This window comes from Polypterus senegalus, chromosome 7 (assembly GCF_016835505.1).
Source record: "Polypterus senegalus isolate Bchr_013 chromosome 7, ASM1683550v1, whole genome shotgun sequence".
NCBI lineage: Eukaryota > Metazoa > Chordata > Cladistia > Polypteriformes > Polypteridae > Polypterus > Polypterus senegalus.
In genome coordinates this window covers 153703035-153724877 of record NC_053160.1, presented here as the reverse complement: position 1 = coordinate 153724877, position 21843 = coordinate 153703035, and the positions used below count along the sequence as shown (strand labels likewise).

General features: G+C 36.3%; 1 protein-coding gene across 1 annotated transcript in view; it reads right to left on the bottom strand.

The window, feature by feature from the left end:
• Window positions 1-21843, bottom strand: part of fer (fer (fps/fes related) tyrosine kinase) — a 357459-nt gene that overhangs the window by 210496 nt on the left and 125120 nt on the right. The window contains exon 10 of the mRNA XM_039759412.1: window positions 4347-4442. Coding sequence (XP_039615346.1) covers window positions 4347-4442 — 96 coding nt within the window. The remainder of the gene's footprint in view (window positions 1-4346; window positions 4443-21843) is intronic.

Here is a 21843-nt window from a genome sequence, read left to right as displayed (position 1 = left end):
GAGATCCATTAACCACTGCTTGAGTCAGCCCTTCCAAGGGTTTTTCCATAAAATTTTATCTGTTAAGGATGGTGGAAGGTAAAGAACATACTATGCTTTCTTTTTTTTTAATATACAGTGCTAAGATCATAATGAAATAAACATTAAGTCAACAAAAGAACTCATACATTTTACAATATCAAATATAATTACATTATTGTCATCTTGATAAATATTAATTTGATTTTTGGATGTGTTCTCACTGCCCTGAAACATGGTGTGATAAAGCCTCTTATTAAAAGAAAATCTGGGTCCCTCTAAACTGTCAAATTTCAGGCCAATTACTAAGCTGGATTTTTTTATCTAAAGTCTTGGAAAAAGTTGTTTTAACTCAGCTACAAACATATTTGGAGGAAAATTGTATTCTAGGAAAAATTTCAATCTGGATTCAGATCCTGTTACAGCACAGAAATACTGCAGTGCTGTTAATGTCTCCAATGACCTCCATCTAACTACTGACACTGGAGATTCTGCTGTTTTTGTACTGCTAGATCTTGCCTCAGCTTTTGATACTGTGGATCATGTGATTTTTATAACCCACCTTAAACAGTATGTAGGTGTCAAGGTAATGCCCTTAAATGGTTTATATCCCGATTATGCAATAGGAGTTTTGCTACTCTCCTGGATGAGTTTTCATCCACTTGAATCCCTCTTATTTGTAGGGTTCCTTCTGTACACCAGTTATCTTTTTTACATTTATCCTGTTTATACTGCCTTTAGGGTTGATTGTTAGGAAGTATGGCTTCTCTTTTCATCGCTATGCTGATGACACTTAAGTCTATCTGCCACTGAAATCAAAGCAGAGTGAGACAATACAGTCTCTCTGTGCGTGTTTAAATGATATTAAAATCTCTATGTCATTGAACTTTCTTAAACTCAATGATAACAAAACCAAGATTGTGATTTTCAGATGTCAGGAAATTTTGAGTGTCCTTGATGTTGTTTTTTGCTACTCAATATACAGTACATTATAAATGTTCAGTTAGGAACTTGTGTGTGGTTTTTGACAGCTCATTCAAATTTAACAAACATGTAAACTCTGGTAAAATGTGACTTTTTCCAGCTGGACCTTTTGGTAAGGTAAAGGCCTTTTTTTCCTTTAGTAATTTATAAAAGCATAGATGGCCTTTTCTAACATCACGTTTGGACTACTGCAACTCTTTTATGTAGTTATTGATCAGGCATCAATATGACACCAGCAACTGGTCCAGAATGCTGCTGCTTGCCTATTGAAAGGCTCTCACAAGTGGGACCACATCTTACCAATATTGATCTCACTCTACTGGCCTCCAGTTCACTAGAGAATTTATTTAAAAATCTTCATACTTGTTTTTAAATGTCTGAATGAAATGACCCCCTCTTACCTTTTGAAACTCTTTCATTTTTACACACAAACAAGGGCACTGAAGTCTACTAGCCAGATGCTCTTAGTGGTGCTATGGTCAACATTGAAGCTTGTGATTAGGCTTTTGCAGTGGCTGCTCCCTCTCTTTGGTACAGCTAACCTTATTATAATAGTTGTGCTCCAACATAAATTACTTTTAGGTCATCATTAAAGACTTACCTCTTTTCACACATAAGAGGTAAAATAATTTTGTTTGTATATGTTGGCCCCGTGACCCTGTAGTTAGAATATAACGGGCTGGATAATGGATGGATGGATAGATATGTTGGTTCATGTATATTCCTGATTATGAGTGTGTATGTGTGTGGGGGTATCACAAGTATATTTTTTATGTAGGGTTTGTCCTGATTGTGGTTTTGTTACATGTATTGCAAGTGCAGGAGTGGGTGGACTGGCATTTCATCTGGGTTCGAGAAAAGGTTTTTACAAGGCCGGGAAAATCTTACATCTCAATCCCATTTGCGAAGAACAATTAATGAATGGGCAATTCATCCCCCAAATGGAGAGGTGGCACGGCTCAGCTGACAGGGTCCCAGTTTGGACACCCACATGGTTGCCTGTGATTTGTAGTACGGAATGGCAACCCGGTCGGAGTCCTTGGGTACCACCAGGGGGACGCTGTTGAAAGAGGATCTCCCTTTTATGGGCAACATCTATGTGATCCGGAAGTGTTTCCATCATCCGATGCTGTGGCACTTGAAGTACTTTTGTGTTCAATGATAAAAGGGGTCATGAGGTAGAGGACAAGGCTTTCCTGGAGAGCAGTGGAGGAACTAATATATTGGATGGTGCTTGTGATTCTCTGTTGAAAGAAGAACATGTGTAAGGTATTTAGTAAAATAAAATACACTTTATTTGTATCCTTGACTGTGTTTGTACACTTGTGTTTGGAGTCAGGGTCTCTGGACCACCCCCTTTTGATCACAGTATATACATATATATATTTTGTTTGTTTCTTTTAGCTTATCTTATACAGCATTTTGGTTCAGCTTAGACTTTTTTAAATGGGCTTTATAAATACAGTTTGACATGATTTGACTACAGTATTTGTTGTTTCTGCACCATGAAGGTGAATGTCAAGTTTCATGTGGGTAGTGGCAACAGCTTAATTTCAACCAAACCTTGCAATCTGGGAATCAGCCTAGTCGCTCTTCTTTGAACTTTTTTTAGCACCACTATTCTTTTTTGTAACCTGGAGACCAAATCTGCACTCAATACTCCAGGTACAGTCTTGCCAGTGTGTTGTATGATCCATGTATTACCTCCTTTAAATTGTACTCTACACATTATGCTTTATAACCCAACATTCTGTTATTCTTCTTATCAGCTGCTGTATTTTCTCACCCTTATATCCTATTAAGGATCATGGGGAGCCCATCCAGCAGCAACAAGAACAGGAGCCAACCTTGAACCTTGCCAACATCTATTGTAGCATAGGCACACATACTAACACTCACACTGACCCACATTGGGCCAGTTGTGAGCTGCCAATTAACTTCACATGCAAGTCCTCAGGATTAGGAATAAAGACTGCATATCTGAAGAAAAACCCAAGTAGACTTGAGAAGAATGTGCAAACTCCACAAAAGCAAGCATCAATGCTGGGATTTGAACCCAGCACTCTAAAGCTATGAATCAGCACTCCTAATTACTGTGCTGTCCAAAACCCCTAATGTATTACCAGGAACAATTTAATATTTTCTATGAAAAACATAGCATAACAACAAAGCAAACAAAAGAAAGCTATAACAATTGTTTTATATAAAGTAAAAAAATGTTTACATTTAAATGAAAGTTATACAGCCTATTTCCTAGGAAGTTACTTAGAATAAAACTTAAAAACTATCTTAATAATAATAATTCTTTACTTTTATATAGAACTTCTTTCACTACTCAAAGTGCTTCAGTGAGTGGAAGCCACTTCAACCACCACTAATATGTAGCACCCTCTTGGATGAAGCAACAGCAGTCATTTTGCGCCAGTATGCTCACCACACATTAGCTATTAGGTGGGGTAGAGACAGGGGATGATTACGGGGCCAGGCTGTGGTGGGCAATTTAGCCTGAACATCAGGATACACCCTAGTCTTTATGAAGTATGCCCAGATATCTTTTATAACCACAGAGAGTCAGGACCTTCATTTTATGTATCATCTGAAAAACAGTGTTATGTTTACACCACAGTGTCCCCATCACTTCACTTTGGCTTTGGGATCCGCATTCAGACTACCCAGTAAGCATCCCTTACTGGCCTCACCAACACCTCTTCTAGCAGCAACCCAAGCTTTTCCAAGATGGTCTCCCATCCAAGTACTTGCCAGGCCCTAACATGCTTAACTCCAGGTAGATGACCTGAATTTAAAAAGCTCTTTGGGATTTTGCAAAATAAGTTCAGCTGAGTTCAGCATGTCTCAGAATAGATATATTTTACTAGTTTGTCAGTTCCAAGATGAGAAAACCCATGAGTACAAAGTGTTTAATGTGTTTGTTTTGGGAGCTGATAGTTAAAGTCAATCATAAAGATAACAAAGAAACAAAACTTTGTTCTTCCAGTCTACGGTCTGTGTTCATTCCTAAACCTGTCAAAGTACAATATAATGAGCATAGAGGCAGAAAGCATTTTTCCTGCTCCTACATGCCTCTGAACTGTGATGAGTTGCCATTATTATAAATGTGCACTTATGACCGTCTACAATTAATTGCTCTGACCACTGTGCTCACCATGCTGTCAAATAATAAAGCATGCCACTTTGAAAAGATGCAATGCATTCTTAAAATCTGTAATGTTTAAAAGAATTATATAAAATGCTTTAACAAAATTAATTTTTAATATGGAAAACTGTAACACAAAACAAGTAAAACGCATAGAGTGAATTACAAAAACAAACCAACAAATACTTACAGACGAAGAACCCAAAACCGATTTTGGAGACCGAATGATACCAGCAATAGAGTGGCGTAACGTGTCAAACTTTGAGACTTTATCTTTTCCTTTGTCCTAAAAGTTTAAGAAAAATACAATTAATTAGTATTGTGCAGTACATAATTATTCCACTTAAGTTCATTATTTTAAATTGTACCATTTCTTTTACATATTGGCAAAGCATGATACCATAGGTACTGTATTATTTCTTTATAATAGTCAAATAAATTCTTAACTAGTCCTTGAACGGAAAATACACACACACAGAGAACACAGCTATACACATCAGGAGATAAACCCTATGACCTGTACAGAAAATCCACAACATATCTGGGCACATCTCTACTGGGCCCTGACTTGATTCATTGCCTACCCCAACGTGTAGAGCTGCAAGTTCTTTGCTTTTTTGGTAGGTTTCTGCCTGCATGAAGAACAACTGTTACACTGACTTGTGAATTTGTAGTAGCTGTGTGTGTTTGTGCACACATGGGGGTGTGTGTGTAAACGAGTGTTCTCATTGCTTGTAAGTGTGAATATTGCAAATATGCTTTCACATTTTAATAATAAAACATGTTGTGCTTCAACGTCCAACAAAACTCACTTCAAGTGAGCATTACCAGTTTCAATAAGATGCCAAATGTTTCTTGTTGGTCACGTGTTTCTGGTTTAACTTTAGAATATTACACTTTTTAAAAAAACTATTGAGTCCAGTTCAGGGCTTTGTGGGTTCAGAGACCATCCTTGCAGCATTGATAGTAAAGCAGGAAAAAACCTCAGAATGGGGTGAACATCTACTGCAAGCAGCTCACTCACACAAACACCCAAATTGAAAATGGGCCAATTTTGAATCACCAGTCAACCCAATATGCTTATCTTTGCCAATGCAAAAGGAAAACCAGAGTACCTGGAGGAAAAACAGTTAAAAGTCAAGTCGCCATATCTGTGATGGAAAAATCCCCCAGATCACTGATTTTATAAACAATAATTTTCGTTTTGTTGGTTAACATTGAAGTTATTCTAACATAACATAAAGACTGCAGAATCAGCAAGAGATGTGTACCCTAGAAGAGGTTAGTCAAATTGGATATACTATAGCAAAAACACATCTGGAATATCTTACAAACAAAAAAAAAAAAAACAAAAACACCAGCATGGCTGGCAATCGACAGCAATCAAGGCAACTGTAGATGTTAACAGATTAATTACCAGGGCTTGGAAAAAAACCTGAGAAACAAATGCCAACAACCTGGCGAGATAAGGGAATTACAATCTACAGCTCACAAAACATTTTCACAGCTGAAATATCACAAAAAGTCTACATCAGAAGATGGCAAACCACCATCAAACATGAAAATAAGCATTATTTTATTTAAAAAAAAGTAAAATAAGCCAGTTAGAGTTCTAGACCAACACTGAGACCATGTCAAACCATTAATAATGTTAAAGAAAGGTGATCAAATGAAGAAAGAAATGAAATTTGTAACTAGCACTGAAAGTAGTGTCAGGATTTGAGTGTGCATGGCCATAACTGCTGCAGACTCACCTACTGATGACGAAACTAATGATTATAGTAGGAGGACGAGTTCAAAAGTTAAATATCTTGTCTGCCTATGAACCAAACAGTGCCCAGTACCTATCTTGCACATGATCACTGACCCTACACATTTTACCAATGCAACCTAGTAGTTCATGGGGGAAAAGATGAAAAATCTTATGCTGGTCAATCCACTTTCGATATTTTAATTCAAACTAAACAGGCATTTTTCTTGCTGAAATGGAAATGCACAGTAAATCAGACATTCCTTAACAGAAAACAACCAAAAACAGCAACAGCATGGTAGGATCTGCATCTGTTCCTCCATCCAATCTGTAAACTGTTTAGCCAAGTTCAGTATTGTGGGGAGCAGGTTTCTACTCCCTGCCCTAATTTACTGTTTTAGGGCAGCACTGGACACCAGATTTGTAGTTGTCAGTCAAATGTATACGCACGGGGCAAAGTTAATGTCCCATATTGTACTCTACTTCTTTGCAATTCTCTGGTCTTCCAGTACTTGATGAACATTTCCTCTGCTCTGACCACTATAGAAAGACAGTAATTAAACTGATAATTTGCAAAGTCTAATGTGTTTATGCTTAATAATGATCAAAAAAATATTCATGAAAAATGTTTTATGATAGGTGTGGCATAATGGTGCAGTGTTGTTGCCTCCCAGTTCCAGAAGACTACTTTCAAACGCTACTATAGACATTGTCTGTGCTGAGTTTATACCTTCTCTCTCTCCCTGTCTACATGTTTTGCTGGGTATTCACCTTATGATCCTACATCTCAAAGTTGGGAGAGCTAGGTTAACTGAAGACTCTCAACTGTGAAGGACTGCTACACCATCTAAGGTTGTTCTTACTTTGTAGCCAGTTCCATCAGGATAAGCTAGACCTTTATATGGCCTATAAGATAGGTTTAGCCAGTTTAGACAATAGATGAAAGGAAGGACAGATGTATCATTAATAGTAGGATTATAATCATTGATGTGCTTTTTAAATAAGTATGATGACTTGTCAATAGAGTTTTCAGCAAAGCAAACTTCTATCTTATTTATTTCCATTATCCAAATAAACGTTAACTGTGTATCAAGCTACATTTTCACTATAAACATTTCTAGTCAGTATAAGTACTGTATACCTGTCTCAAGACAGTATCAGGACAGTAAAACATACATTTCCTATTCTGATCATATGATAAAATTAACTCAAAATGATTACGGAATAAAATGTTAAGACATCACTTGTACCTCAAGAAAAGTCACTTTAAATGAAACAGCCGTCCACAGACATGTGACTGAACAATAATAAACCACAGGTGCAAAATAGCTGCCAGTGTAATTATTGGTTCAAAATTTTCGGAACATGGCAGAGTATCTGTTATAGCTGATGCCTATTAACTTTGTACCATGACACATATTTTTAATGTTGAACTCCTACTTCCAGCTCAATCACAACTCAGAATAGGGCATGTCAGCTCAGAATTACAAGCCTTTCAAGATAACAAACCTAGCCTCCCTCTTGTCCGCTGACAGGTCGATTTTTACATCAAGGGATTAAATGGCTAGTTAAAAACTGCTCATTGCATCACCATGGATACAGAGGCCTCTTTTCGCCTGTGGGCCTGCCAGCACTGGGGATGATCAGCTCATTTCACGCAGCTCAGGTAATGACAAGATAAAGGGGCTTCTTCAGATAAATGAGTCGTGGGGATTAGCAGTAGCTAAATGACTGCTTCTAACATCACAGAAGTTACAGTTGGAACAATGTGCGCATTCTGATGAGCCTCCCACCAGCAAACTAGTAAAAATGTTTAACCCTCCTACTGCCACAGTTCAGTCAGCATCTATATGCTCTTCTTTGTAATTAAGGAAACAGCATTAAAGCATACGGTGAAGAATGCACTGCATTTTGTGTCAAGTAAAATTCTTGTTTAACATTTATAGCAACTAGTGGACCCATATGTGACAAAAACAGCTTAAAAGTATTCATTCAGTATAATCATTTTTAAATATCGATACGCTAATGGGCAGAGCTAGAAAATGTATCATGAAATCCTGCTTGAGAATCATTTTCCCAATAAATATTGCATCAATTGCGATACAAATTCAGAAGTATATTTGGACTGGCATTTTATGTGACCTGCAATGTAATTAACACTGGAATTGTGGGTAGAATTACATTATTAGAAAGTGTGTTGTATTTTACAGAAAATAGAAGATTAAGAGACATTTCATTAAAATCTGCCTCACATGAGAGTTAAAAGATCCCTGTGTATAGGAACATGTTTTCATGTATATTTAAAAGGGATTAATTATATTTGTATTTATATCAAAGAATTGTACACAAGTGTTTATAGGTTTATTTCTTCACATTTTATAGCCTGTAACTTTCCTGTTACTGGCCCTCATGGTATCTTTCCATACCTGGAATAAATGAAATAGAGCTTAAATTACACATTTACTAAAAATTAAGTCCACAAGGAAGACATGAAAGTACAAATAAACACGATAAAAGCTAACCCGAGCTTTTCCCTGTGTGCAGCTGCCACAAGCTTTCAACATTTGTGTACCAGGTTGGGTAACTCTTGTGCCAAACCACTTCTCAGTGCCACCATAGCACTTCCCTATTTTAATCCTCTCTTTCACTGTTGGGCTCTTCTTCTCTCTGCAGCGTTTTGGCTCCATCTATCCTCTAACCATGGATCTGTTATGAATTGGACATTTTAAAATATACTGATCAGTTTTCTGCATGCATTTTTCTTAATTCTATGATTTTGCTACATGAGGAATCGATTTTTCCAGCATAACAAATTATTTGTGCATGTTTAAGAACAGTAAAAGCATTTTGTATATTATCATTGTGGTTATGCTTCTTATGGTTTTCCGTCCCATATACGAGCAGGAGTGCACGGTTTGTGATCTCAGAGATGCAACAGTTTAATAGGTCAGTGCCATGCATGTCCTGATCATTCAAGATTGGAAATTTACTAGGGACTTTGTAGTGCTTTTCTTTGTGTTTTTACCTGATAACTGACCTTTTACTAAGAACTTATGACTTTGAACTGTAGTGTCTGTATTTGGCTAAGGTATTAGGAATTAGAAATGATTTTTGGATTTCAAACTTCATTTGTGTTAAACAAACAACTCCTATACATAATTTTCCTGTTATATACATTCTGTTCTTCAGAATAAGACCGATATGCTATGCTACTGGCACAACCCGGCTTTAAGCTACTCCTGCACATCTTTTGGTCAATCTTTGAAAACTGGGCATAAAGTGGCTCCATTTTTGCTCCATTCTGTAATAACTACTCAGTGTTCTAGCAACCCTGAATTCTCAGTAGATGTTAACTGGCTGGGTCCTCAAGACAGCCAGTATGTGAGCTTGTTTGCTGCTATCTGATAACCTGAAGGTCCCCTGGACTCTAGCCAGCATACACATAAACTCTCTTTCTCTTTCCCTCTCTCCATCTGCAGGATCAACTGACATCCAGTGCTGTGGGTAGCATATAAAATTTCAAAAGAGGATTTTTCACACTTGTTCATTCTCTAATTTGTAAGTACAGCTATGTCAGTTGCACTTCCAGATGCTACATATGACAAGAATTACTTCACTTGAGGCTGCTGTCATCCAACACTGACAGGCAAGCCAAGATGCTGTTTTCTTCCTAGGTTGGCCCTTTTACTCTCATGTGGAGGTTTCCTGTGGGGCTTTCCTCTACACTGTCCCACCTTGGTGGTGTTCTTGCCAGAACAACACCCTTTTATAATGTACAGTTAGGTCCTAAGTATTTGACCAGTGACACAATTTTCATAATTTTGGTTCTGTATGCCACCACAATGGATGTGAAATAAAGTAATAATTAACTGACTGAAGCAAAGACTTTCAGCTTTGATTTAAGGGGTTTACCAAAAACATCCTATGAGCCATTTAGGAATAACGGCCATTTACCTGCATATCCCCACCATTTCCAGGGGTTTAAATGTATTTGGGCATTCGACTGACAACCTGTTCCATAGCCAGGTGGGAGCAGTTCCCTCATTGTTTCATTAACTATTAAGCAGGTAAAAGGTCTGGAATTGATTCCAACTGTGGAATTTGCATTTGGAAGCTGTCTCTGTGAACTCTCAATATAAGGTCCAAACAGCTGTCCATGCAAGTAAAAACAACAAAACAGATTGAAAAAGCAAAACATACTCTTAAGAGATAGCAGAAACACAAGGAATGGTCAAATCAACCATTTGGATCAGAAAGATGCTGAGCTGTCAAATGATAGCTGCTTTTTCATGACTTGGTTCACACAGATGGTCCCCCTGAAGGACAGACCTAGAAAAACTCAAGTGGGTAGTGAGAGTCTGCTAAATATGACAAAGTGAATGCCTCTGTTTGGAATTCAACTTTTACTTGTGGAAGAGTTTCTCCTACATCTCAGGACAGGCCAGGAACAGAGAGTCTGAAGTAGTAAGTAGTAGAAGTAGCTGTGGAGAAAAGGTTGATGGCATGTGTTGTGGCGGCAAGCCTTGGACTCAATATTGGTGAACATCAGTAAGGGAAGCTTTTGAGTAGAATAAAGTATCCTTGCAAAGTGCAATGTTACCAGGAGGTGTCCAGATTTGGCTGAAAGGTAACCATTTGATAGCTCAGGAAGGGTGTTGAAATGTTGACCTCAACTGAGGATACTGTTAAAAAGATGGAATGTAGTATCCAGACTAGTGATGAGCGAGCACCATAGTGTTCGGGTGTTCAGGTGTTTGGTCCGAATACATCGCGATGTTCGTTTGCTCTACCGAGCACCCGAGTATAATGTAAGTCAATGGGAGACAACTAGGCACCCCATGCTCTGAAGAGGGGAGGGTGCCTGGTCCATTGGAAAAAGTCAGAAAGTGATAGAAACACCACCCAAATGGACCGGGAACAGCATGGGGACGATGTCTGGATGCATCTTGGACTCCCAAGTCGCTGCTGGGAACCAGTTTGTCCTAGTTGTACGCCACTTTTACAGACTGACAAAAACACGCCCAAAACCCCCCAAAAAATAAATTTTACAGGAAAAATGACGCTCTAAAACATTATATGCCAGTGCCTGCAGGTGAGCTGACGCTCTAAAACATTATATGACAGTGCCTGCATATATAGCACCCAATGACATGTTCCGGCCAGCCAATCACTGTAATGCCAGCACCTGACATGGCTACTGGCATTACAGTGAGGGCAGTACTTACCTTGATTGGCTGTTTCCAACTCGCGAAACGTGCGGGGCGGAGACTCGAGCATGGCACACGAGCACATGTAGTGCTCATTCGAGTAGCGCCATGCTCCGAGCATAGCGATGCTCGAGCCGAACACATGTTTGGCCAAGCATGCTAGCTCATCACTAATCCAGACCCATTGGATATACCCTAATTGAAAGAGGCAGTGACACAGTGGCAGTATTGGTTGGGGCTCTTATTCTTTGTGACTCAAGTCACTGCAGTGATGAAATAGCTCTGTAGTAGCAAAACCCCAGATGTTGCTGAAATCTGATCAGGAATGATGAAAGCAATTTACAATGTGTGAAGCTTTTGTCAGCACACCTTTTCAATTTTGCATAGAAGGTGGGAACAGTACCTCCGGAATAGCAGACTTTACCGTTTCTATTAACAGTGAAAAAGAGGGCATGTCAGGCTCCTTTCCCCCAAAAATAACAATAATATATTCAGTTCAGAATTTGTAACTTACTAAAATCAGAGAACTTGTCAGCAAAACACTGCATCAATCAACAGGCCTGACATTACCTTAGAATTTGTTAGGAGGTTTTAAAAAGAAGTTGCTGAAGATGGGGAGGTCTGGTTAGCCAAGCTCAGCATTTTTCTTGGAACCTTCATCAGGATAAGTAGAGTATGATGAAATGTTTATCATGAGAACCCTATGATTGCTTGTACAGGCTCTGTCTATTCCACAGTCCCACCCAGGATAAGCGGTCCACAAAGATGGATGGATGTTATGTTACATTATTATGTAAGTGTACTGCATACAGTCTGTCATTATCCAACCTGTTATATCCTAACACAGGGTCACTGTAATGAAAAGATAAACAATTTGGTATATCACGAACAACCCCGTTTAGTAGCAGAGGGAAACAAAATTTTAATGTTGAAATGAAAGTAATTTATGTTTGTTTTATCTCACTCTGTTCACTTTGATTTGAAATGCTAGAGCTTTGCATTGCACCATGTCTTGTTTCCCAGTCTGGTCACTGTTATATATTTTAAGTACAGTAAATTATATATGCACATTAACATTACCACACAGATGTTTCCCTGTATGTGTATCTCCTTTAGACTCCTACCATGAAAAGCATGGTTTATTATTGTCATAAAAGTAAAGAATTACAGCATTATATATATATAAATTATGTAGAGGTTCTAGTTAAACATGAACTTTACTGTTTGATAAAAATGTTTACTTTGGAAACCTAAAAAAATAAAATATTTCTATTCATTTGTTTCACCTCTTATTTCATACAAAAATTAAACAAATCAAGTACAGGGACCTTAACACTTACTGCTATTTCTTGCAATAAACCTTTCCTGTTTTATATCACAATATCACAAGCACTTGGAGGAGCACAGATGTACACATATTAAATATCATTTACAAGCAAGAGTTCTTCAGGGACATTTCTAAAAACAAACCAACCAATCACAGACACTTTGGCATGTAACTGAATTGAAAAATCCCTGAAAAAATAAAATTTTCCATGTTCCTTGATCTTAAGTCATACTTGGAGATGGTCAGAAAGAGGTTATAAAATTGGTTTATTAAACTATAACTTAAATGTTTTAACTGTCATATACAATTTCTTGTATTAGGAATTTATTATTTTTTGCATACCCCAACTTACTCTGCAGAGACACACACGGAGTTATTGGGGGTCAGAGCGCTGTTGGAGGCTGTTGCTTTGTATCAGTTCTCTATGTTTGTATTCTGGTTATGACAGAATAACAACCAAGAGAAATATTCAAAGTGCCTGAAGAAAGGCACACTGCAAATAATTTGAAAGTCCTAATCATTAATATACAAACACCAATCAAGGCGATAAGCTGAACTGATGAAAGCTGTACAAGGCACAAAAACAAGTGCCTCAGCAAAACAAAACTCATGAAGAATTCATCAGCTTTACACAGATTACATTTCCTTTGCAACTGACAAACTGGGTATTTTTTTTTCCAATATTGTGAGTTTCCTCTTCACATGACTTGTTTTCCACATCACAGTCACATTGTCTGAATATTGAGGGCGCTTACGAAAAGCAAGCTCTTTGCATACTGAGATCAAGTACAGAGGCTCTTCGTGCTGTGAAGAACTGGAAGGACGTACTGAAGCTAAGAAATCCAATGTGGACAGAATTATTAATCCTTTGTGGTTCTTCAGAGTCATGCAGTGTCTGCTCAAGCAGGGATTTTGATCCTTCACAATGATACTTTTTTGCAATGCCCTAAGAGCACCTTATGCTTTCTGGATTTAAAAAAGGAATAAATACATAATTGTTTTATTGCATGCAATCTAACATCAATATCTCTCTTAAAAAAAACGCATGTTTTTTTGGTTCAAGAGATAAAAAATCCCACAATCAAACTAAACTAGGATTGAAGGTTTATATAGCAATATTTAAAATATTCCTAATTTATATTTGGTTGCAGCATTCCAGGCTGTTTTCTCACAGCTTCAGAATGTTGCCTGGTCACTGTCTGTGTGGAATTTCCACATTTATCCTGTATCTTGCAGGTAAATGGGCTCCTTTCCATCTCAGAATTATGTGTTTTAGGTTAAAAGATAAATTACATATTTTTCAAGTCAAAGTTACTTCTTCCCAACATAGTATATATGCATTTGCTATGTGAAATTGTGTACTAAAGTTACGAGCTGACTGTAAATTTAAAAAAAGGTTTTGTCTGCATTGGTGCTTTATAATTTAGGGCATGGGGCACAGAAGAAAAGCTTAAAAACCTACAAAATAAACCCATTTTTCAAGCCAAGACAGTTGTTGAGTATTGATCCACAACCTCCATGTTTCCGATGCATGTTTGTGACAAAAAAAGGGATTTGGAAATAATCATTACTATTTCTATTGACTTGAGTGAATTCTCACATAAACACATATATAAATCAAAATGAAACTGTGATTTGGTCTCTTGGTAGGACGAAAGGTGGTTGCGCAGGAAGACTAAGTGCTGGTCTTCTTTAAAAAAAGGCAGACACACATAATATGTGTTTTTTGTTCAAAAATGACATGTATAAATTATTTTACAATGTGTGTGTAATCGCAAGATGCAGATCAATACTTGAAAACTGATTTAGCTTGAAAAATGGAAGTGTTTGGTAAGTTTTTAAGCTTTTCCTGTACCCCATCGACTACAATGTAAAATTCAAATGTGTGCCAGATTCTTTTTTTCTTAATTTATAGAAAGTGATTAACTTTATAACAGAATTTTCTGTGGCATATACATAAGATTATCTTCTTTGTGTAACAAATAACTTTAATAATACCAAATTTATCCATTAAATGGTGACTCTAAACATCTGGGTGAGCAACTCTGACCTTTGTGGTACACTGGCATTTCATCTAGTGATGTTTCACACCATGGGCCTAATACAGCCACTACAGGATCTGGTACCCAATGTCACTTAACAGAATAAGTGAGCTCAGAAAATAATGAAAGGATAATTAATATCCTGCATTATTTTAATAAAACATTCAGAACAAATGGGTTTGAATTTGTTCAGTAGTCTCATGAATATCAAATGACATTTCATTTTACTTTTACTGGAAAGAATTTGCTACCTACTTCTGTTTCACAGAAAAAAGGAAATGAAATATGTTAAATAATGATAAAAAATATACATAAGATAAACTGTCAATCTTGAATAATTCTAAAATAAAAATCAAAATGACCCTACATATTTAAACAGTGTCTTGGAAAACAACTGCAGAATGCATTTTGTGTTTAAGAATTGTTTAACAGGACTTGTCTAGACCCAAGATCGAAGCTCCTATAGAGTCTCACTAAACTCTGACTAGGGAGGAAAAAATCTGTGGAACATTTTGTTCAAATCTTTAATGTCCAAATGTAGAAATCCAGAGAAGACTGTAATTACTGTATTTAATGGCTGGTTATCATAGGTTCATAGGTCATTGTTGACACATGTACAGAGCACCATAGATGTGATGTTTTATGATTTGTTTAGCACTTCCCTCTGGTAAACACTGAACAGCAAACCTACATAAGCACCAATAAACTGCTAGGAATTTTTCAGGTCTTGTTTAGTAAGGTTAATTAACCAGGCAAAGGGACTAAAAGTGCTGACAGATTGGGACACAACGTGCTAGACAGGATGGACTAATCTCCTTGGCTAAAATACATTAATTTAAAATATTTTTCTATGTTAAGGATTCAAAATAATTGAGAAAATGTAATATAAACTAAACATGCCAATATCCATGGCATGTAAGGTACATTAAAAAACATGACCCCTTCAGTTATTTAGCAAGGAATGCAATTCTGAGTTAGTACTGTACATAAATCAGAAAAAAAACTTGAACAGCGAGACATAAACCAAACACAAAAATCATTAATTTTTGAAAATCCAAATAAAAATGTAGAAATCATCAGATTAACAATTAAATCAGCTAATGCTAAGCTAATACAACTGCTTTAAAATGAAAAATGCGTATAGGGACATACAAATGGACAGAATTTCAAAAGGTAACACCTTATTAAAAATGGAACAAAAGTTACCTATTAGATTATTATAAAATGTATAAATAGCAATCTTAATTTCTGGAGGGGATGCAGTCTATCAAGTGGTGTGTGGGTCTTTATCAGGATCTTTAAGAAAAATGAACACTACTTTGTGACAGCTGTCAATGTCAAATGAGTTTCCTTTCCTATTTCATTGTGTGAGACTTTGTGGTTCAAACATTTTTGTTGCACCTATTTGAAACCAACAATTTAACCAAACATGAAAAAATTATCCTTACACACAGGCTAACTGGTAGCGTAAGTTGGGGAATCTCAGTACAGACGGTTTCAATTTTTTTTTAATCAAAAACATCACGCTTGCAGAGAAATTTTTAGTTTCTGTTTTGCCATCTTTTTCAAGCTCAGCAGGATGAGGATGAGGATGAGGATGAGAAGAAGAAGAAGAAGAAGAAGAAGAAACCACCATGTATCATTTTAAATTGAAAAGAAACACCTAAAATACCTTTCAATCCTGATCTGTTTCACATCGTCTCCTTAGCAATGGATGATTCATGAGTTATCATATCCAGACTATTTCACCATAAAGGTTACTGAAATTTGAAGCACGCAAAGCATAATATTTTAAACAAAGTCAGTCACAAGCTTTTAGCTTTTTTGTACACACTTGAAACTCTTTCTCGTTCCACTGTATGTTTTTCTTTAATATAAAATTGGTCTTCCAAAAACTTACAGCCAGACTCCTTCACAAAGTAATTTTTTTCTGTCACATTGCTCCGCACTTTGATCTGCATGTGTGCTCAGAGCAGTTTTTTCTAAACGCTTTTCCCATGATCTAAACTAGTATCATTTTGAATATGATTCTGTCCCATCTTTTCTTAATCCTGAGATGCATAATTCTTGTTTAAAGCTATGATCTTCTCATTGTAAAATAGTTAATAATGTTCAGTTTCCTTTTATTACTCCACTTTAAAATCCACTTTGAAGAGACTCCAGTCAAGTCGGCCAACATGCAGTGCCCTGCAATTAGTTTCTGTCTTACGTGGCAGCAAGTTTGACACATAATGCCTAAAATAATGGGATGAAATTTTAAATATTCAGGCCACCTTTATTAAAATATAGCTGCAACTGTAAAGGAGAAAAAAAAAGGCAGACTGTGTGGACCCTGACTTAGCACTGTGATGATCTCCCTTTTCCAGGTGAGTCCAACACTGGCTTTTTGTTAAGAATGCCACAATACAAAAGGTACCCTGCTGCTGCCCATTGGGCACTTTCAAAATAATAAAAGAAGTCCACCTTTAAATTTAATTACAAACTACCTGAAGAAGGGGCCCGAGTTGCCTTGAAAGCTTACATACTGTAATCTTTTTAGTTAGCCAATACAAGGTGTCATTTTGCTTTACTTCTCATGTGGTGCAGGAAAACAATTAGTTTTAACTGCAAAATTGTGTTCCAAACAATAGTGTTTAACAGAGGTTACCCCATTCCAACTAATATATGCATTTGGAAAAAGAAGAAATATAAACACTAAGGAAACAAATAAGCAGCTCGAGAAATTATGTTGGAAAATAAATGTAATTTAAGGGTTTATTTGGTATTCATTTACTTAATTCTAAGTAAGAATGATCACAATTTCAGCTAATTATATCTTATGTGCTTAAGTACCTCTTTATCACATTATTAATGGCAATATGTACTACCCCTGGTAAAGCTGAATTGTTATTTTTAATTAGATCTTCTTTATAAATTTGCAGTTTATCTTACTGTTGGGTATCATAACAGTTTCTTTTTTTTTTATTAATTTTATTGTAATCATTCCATAAAAATCAATCAATTTTTACAAAAAGTAGAACAGGGTATCATAACAGTTTCAAAGCGCAATAATGTGTACATTAGCCATACTAAATTAAGAATAACCTTGTATATAGGCTAAATTATAGTGGTAAAGGCAATCAAAGCTTAAAAAAATTAAAAACTGTTGTGAAAAACTAATAATCAAATGAGGTAGAATATATATATTTTTTAATTTAAATTTTTAATGGGTAAATAAAACTTCAGTGAGCAACACTGTTTATCTAGTTGTAATCTAATGCTTTCTACATCAAACAAAACAGCTTTTCAAAATGATCACAAATTTAAATTGAGTCTGCAGCAAGAAGGAAAATGTATGCAAAATTATCAGCCATACTTGGCTTTCTGGGGTTGTGCAAATAACCAATAAGCCAAAATGACCATAGTGTGTTATTATATTGCAAGTAATCATCTTAGGACAGAAGAAATAATTTCTTTTTTGTTGCTTTATTAAACAAACTGCATGTTGTTAATGATGTACCACTTGGAGACTTCCTGCATGCGAATGAAAATAAGAAGAAAAAAAATAAGTTTACACTGCCATCTAATGGGCACTGTGTGCTAAATGCATTTCAGATTGTTATTTGTAATCACCATAAAACAAAGCATCTTGCCTGCTAAACTGAGTGCAAGCACAAGAATTAAGAATACATTTCAAGACAACTTTGTCTTGATTACCATGGACATCGGCATGCCAAAATACGGTCTACCTTTCTTCAATTAAACACTGTCTCTGTTTACTTAAAATGATAAAAATTGAATAATTAAATACATGATACAACGGATATGTGTGAAGCAGTAGTGATCACATATCAGCAAGCTCAAGTACAGGAATGGGACAATTCACATTTATTTGGCTTTAGTATAATTAATATGGGATTAACATTACACTTAAAAACAAAACATGAAAATACCTGTAATAACGGAGTTTCCTCACAAAGAATTACATGAGATGAGCTCATAAACTACCACACTGGCAAGTCACAGAAAACCAGGAGGCATTTACCCAAAAGGCAGAATTTAGCAATCACATATACTCAGATCTAAAACATCATATTTAAGATACAAATTCAGTCATAATAATTCTGTAATATATACTGAAGAATATAATGTATTTTTAGAAAAACTGAAGCAAATAACAAAGAATTTGAAAAAAGTTTATTTTCTTTACAGAGAAGGCAGGGCAATAACACAGAATCAGTTTTTAATGTCCTTGCTACACTGCTGCATTTCAAAATATCCCCACATACAAGATCTTTAAGATGGGGATTCCTGAGATGTTTGGGCTTAGATGCCCTATATTACAATAATTTAGCCCCTACGATTTATAATACTGATTTCACATATTCAGCTAATTTCCTTTAAGCATTTTGAGTTTTACTTAGGTGAACTTCAATGACTCAATAAATAAAGTGGGCAGGTCAAGGACTATAACTAACGAGTAGGCAAAGTATTTTACTCATTAATGTACTGGGGATTAAACCACAACTCTGCAAAGTCATCTGGTCCGTAATGGATATGGGGCCTTTACACAGATGGGAGGACAGAAAAAGTAGTAGTGGGGGAAGGATGCTATTTTGGAATACATTTATCTTCCATCCACTAGATGGCAGCATCCCGGGACCTCAGTAACCATGTGGACACCTACAAGACTTGATGGTAGATGTAATGCTGTGAGTTAGCCAAGCTGGGTCCCATGGGTGCTATGGAGATTCACAACTCTTGTTTTCAGGACTTCTGCTTGACCCGTAAGTGCTTCCATTGAGCTATACCCTGGCACTGGAAGTACTCCCAAGTCTGACATAGAAGGAAGCCATCAATCCAGTGGAGTAAGAGTCAGGATAAAGGATTAGGAGCTTGTGGTGTCCCTATCTCTCTAATTATGTTTATATATCATATCACACACATGCGCTGCAGGAGTGTGCTCATGAGGTAAAGTGGGGGACTGCTTTGAGATAGATACAGTTTCTCTCGTCCTCTTCCAGCCTTTGGGTGGTGCAGGAGCCCTCTGAAGAGCAGTGATGACATTTCTGTCTGCCTTAGAAGCCCTGCCCCTTCTGCTCATCCCACTATATAAAGAAATGATGAAAACGGAAACCACGGTCATTCACCAGGTCCAATCTGCTGAGTCAGACTGTGCACAGAGGCCAAACTGCATAGCTGTTATACTGTATATGTTGTTCCTTTTTTGTTTTTTTCCTTCAGATTATTAGCATCATTGCTGTTACTACTAAATGTGTATCTCAGAAGGGACCCCAACACATTATTTTGTCTGCTTTTCTTTCGTTCCACAACATAATATAATTTCATTAATTTACTAATGTCTATCGGTTATATCACTACATAATAGAAAGTGACTTAGTGTACATTACACAAAATGCTATACAAAGCAAATTTATAAGGTGTTGAAAGTTTCTTAAATACACAACATTTCTAAATGCATTATATGTTACAGAATATCGAAATTAAATAATTACATAAAGCAAACACTAACCTACAATTTAAATTAAAAGGACAGAGTTGACTAGGAGATGTTTTATAGAAGTGGTCTCCTTCAACTACTGACAGTTCGGGACACCTGAATGAACAGTATGACATTCTTCTAAGTGCTGACAGGGCTGGATCCTGCTGTACAATTCTTCATGCCAATCTTGCTTTTGTTTTTTATTTATTTATACTGTATTTATGTACTGAGGCACAATGTCATTTTTCTTCCATGATCTTTTCTTAAAATTGCAGGTTCAAATAGATCAACAGTTCCTGGATTAGTAAATCATAAAGTTGTTTTGTGGTCTTTACTTAAAATTGATGTGCAATAATAAACCAGATGTTCATTTTAATGAGTCTATGTTGTGATAAATCAACCAGCAGAACACAAACAAGTTCTGCTTACACACAGTTTGTAGTCTATTGCTTTTTCCTGCTTAGTTTTACTAGCGAGTTAAACTTTATGGTATTATATTTTTAGGTCCTCATCATGTTGGTTCTTATGTAACGCTCTATTGAGCCAAATAACAAATAAAAAATGCAAAAATAATCTTTCGGTGATGAAGAAAATTCTAATTTGCAAAATAAATGTTGAGATAAATGGTGCCAATTTCAAATTATGTGTCACTGTCATGCAGCTTTGGCGAGACTAAGCGGCAGATGAAGACAGTCATTCATCTTGATTGGTTTTGTTGCTGGCGAGAACACCGTTTAATACTTTTGTGCTCCCTGAAAACACACAGCAGTATAATTATTTATACTAAGGCTGAAGCACTGAAAAGTAGTAGAAATGATAATGGGATGTAGCACCAGCTTTACAGAGAAAATGACTCAATGTTTTAGATAGCATTTTGAAAAAGGATATTTCATAAATTCAATCGGTCTCTCTTTCTTAAGCCGTCATGAATAAAAATAAAATAATCTCCAAATGCCAGTATCCTTAGATTCATTTTTAATTTCTCTTCAAATATATTCAAATAGACTTTAACATTAACAAGGAAATCCTAATATCACTCAAAATATCCTTTAAAACAGCACTTTGGAATGCACATTTATTTAATTCATTATACTACAGTAAAAGTGACTGAATATATTGCAGTGTCCTGTGATTATTACCACTATATACACTTTTAATGACACCCTCTTCATATGTTGCACTTCTCTAAATATAAGAAAAGAAAACAAAATAATTTCAATTTTCACATTTCCAATTCTCAGTTGGATGAATCTTGGGCAGAACAAACATCTTTGAAATGTTCCCGTCATACTACAGTGTTTTTCTCTCAAAAGGATAATTTGTTCTGTATTATCGCTACTTGTTATTAAACAACACTAAAGAAAAGATTTTTAAAATTACTTGATATGGAAATTGAAAAAGTAGCTGTAAGACTGCCAATAGGGCAAAGATACCAGTGACTTCTTTTTCCAAATACATTTAATACAGGGTCACGTGGATGGCATGGACGCATAAAACGTACCCCAGTAAAACCAGGTACAAAACAGAAACCAGGCCTGGCCAAACACTCACATCCACATTACAACAGCCTATTTAGATTCAAATATCAATCTTAGATGTATGTCATTAGGTGTTTGTAGAACCTCGTTCTACCCAATAGACATTCATGTAGGCTTGGGAGAACATTCCAATCCAACATAGAGATCAAGCTGGAATTTAAACCTAGGAGCTCTTAAGCAATAGGACTAGCTGCTGGCCACCAACATGAGTCTAGGAACACTCAAAGCATATTTACAATTTTTCATCAGAAAATTAAAAAAGGAAGCAATGAATAAGAATATGAAGTAATGAAGCATTACTTGAAACTGAATTGTTTCAGCTTCACAAGAAAGACAGCAGG